This window comes from Argentina silus (assembly GCF_951799395.1).
Source record: "Argentina silus genome assembly, chromosome: 17".
NCBI classification, from domain to species: Eukaryota; Metazoa; Chordata; class Actinopteri; order Argentiniformes; family Argentinidae; genus Argentina; species Argentina silus.
Genome location: NC_139671.1, coordinates 962794 through 965293, shown reverse-complemented (window position 1 = coordinate 965293; position 2500 = coordinate 962794). Strand labels below are relative to the sequence as shown.

The 2500-nt window shown below is 39.1% G+C and overlaps 1 protein-coding gene across 1 annotated transcript in view; it reads right to left on the bottom strand.

The window, feature by feature from the left end:
* l3mbtl3 (L3MBTL histone methyl-lysine binding protein 3) overlaps positions 1–1477 on the bottom strand; it is a 26902-nt gene extending 25425 nt beyond the window's left edge. Inside the window, exon 1 of the mRNA XM_083688734.1 lies at positions 1362–1477. Coding sequence (XP_083544860.1) covers positions 1362–1461 — 100 coding nt within the window. The 5' untranslated portion in view covers positions 1462–1477. The remainder of the gene's footprint in view (positions 1–1361) is intronic.
* Between the last annotated feature and the right edge of the window lie 1023 nt (positions 1478–2500).

Below are 2500 nucleotides of genomic sequence, written 5' to 3'. Positions count from 1 at the left end.
CTTCGTTGTAGGTCGATGGCGCTGGTCCACCGCTGGAGGTCGCTGCTGCCTTGCTTTGGGCGACTGCGTTCGAAACTTTCAAGACCGATTCAACAATGAAATCACTGAACAAAAAATGGAGCCGATAAATTCAAACGTATTTCCCATAAATATCGAATCATTGAGGCTTAATGAAAATTATATATTAATCTGTTTAAAATTGAATTACTAACGTTTGGAAAGGCACATGTTATATTTTATAAAGGGTTATATGCGACTCTTGAGCTGTAGAGGTATTTATAATGTACATTATAGTCTTTATCAGCTGCAAATCGTTGACAGGGATTTACTGTATGAAATTGCGATATGAAAGTAACTTACATTTAATTCAATGACCATCACTGAATTTCCATCAATATTCAAAGCGGAAAATGTATATCGCAGCTTATACCCACAAAATTGCATCATAATGCGGGAATACTTTGTTTTGGTTTTATCAAAAATAATAATTAGAAAGGAAAATTCGGGGTGTTGACTGCATGTGGCCAGAGGCTTTCTGAGAATAAGATTTAGTTTTGATCAAATATCGAATATCGGTTATGCCGTGAGCGTTATTAATCTCGAGCTGTCTGTCTCCAATACTTTTTAATACGAGTGGTATGGAATGATTCGGTTGGGCGCAGCCAGTTCACATTTCCTTTGTACTCTAACTATAGGTGTGCTTCACGTACAGATATGTATCCTTTTGCGAGACGTCAGTCATGCATTGTGTCAAGATATTAACACTTTTCTTTGCTCTGATACTATTTAATGTGTTTTAAAGGCAGTTTCCCAAAATGGCGGAGCTGGAATATACACTATGTAATTCTCACCGGCAGGCCTGCAGACTCGTTGCATTACCAGAAAAATAATATTTCAACTGCATTGAAAGCTTTTGGAGAGGAAAAGGTGATAGAAATATTTTAGTCTAGCTCGTTTGACGAGCGCTCAGTTCCTGTTCTCCCTGCCATAAGAGGGAATTACACTCCACCAGCATTATCCCTGAAAGAGTGCAATATACCATATTATATACGTCCCTAATAAACATGAAATCTAGCACAACATATCTTCTATCGGTTGTAGTAATTTTCGACGCGACTTTTATTGTAATTTTAACACGCAATTCATTTAACGCTCCGTCTTATTGAAGCTCTTCCTGGCCGATATTATTGATGACACGTCCAGTCCTTTAGGACTTTATTGGTAAGTTTTGGTCAAATTCCGTCGCAATAAACCTCTAGCGAAAGTATGACACAACAGATGAGTTATTGCTATTAGACATAATTTCATGCGTTGATAGTTTTAACCTAAAGTACATTTGTTTTAATTTGTCTGTTTCTTACCCAAATTCTCCCACGAGTACTGACAAATTGCCCAGGCTGAAGTCACTGCGCATGAGCGAGGCTGCGAGCCTGCGGTGGAGCTGCCCCGGCTACAACACATGATGCACCGTCCAAACTTTCAGCTGCTTCAATTCCCAAATATTCAGTAGGTTTACCTCTTGTTTTGTCGCAAAGGCACCTTGCCTGGATAATAATAAACACGAACAGCAAGAGGCTACGCATGTGTTGTGACTGTTCGGGGACTGAAATAGGCAATGATTTCACGGGAATAAAAGAGCACGAATACCATTTTGTTTCTAAAAATAAAATCCAGTTTGCCTCAAGCCTGTGAAACGAAGGGGGGACCCAATTGCGAAATAAGTCAAAGAACGCCCGAAAACGTTTCAACAGCGACATTGCTGTAGTCTAATGCTGTAATATAGGCTACAGCAGGGTGCAACCCATTTTTCAGTCTCTTGCATAAATGCTGCAATCTTATTTCCATAAGAGAGTTTACTGTACATGGATCTAAAGCATCAGGAAGTATGACGAGGCTAAAAACGTCTTTATTCCATGTTTTAGTTCCACATGTGTATAAACGAACAGGTTCAACTTGATTCGCATTAAAAACGGTCATCTCATTCAGCTGCTGTATCAAATCAAACACAACTTTATTTATATATAACATTTCATATGTGGATGCAATACAATGCACTTCACAGGAAAACTATATAAAAACAGTGTGTATAACCTTATTTGAGTGCAAGTAGCTTCTATGCACTTGGAAGTGAAACATTTCATTGTTTGTATTTGCAGTTTGTTATACTGTATTTCCACCGATCATGTATTATTATGAGTGTTATGATTCATTGTAATGATTCACAGGCTAAATTAATGTAGCTTTGAATGGAAACTCTGAGTAATGAGGTCCATAGACTACCATCTGATGCAACGGTTGAAAAACACTACATACTACACACCAGTGGAGGCTGGTGGAGGTAGAAATCGGAGGACAGGCTGGAATGGAATGAGGAATGTTATGAACCAGCTACACACACTATGGGAAGTTTGTAGTCCCGGTCTAACTCAGTGGAGAAGGTTTAGTGTGGTACTCTGGCTGTCTGGCTCTGAGGAACGGACCTCAGGAGTGTCTTTAGTAA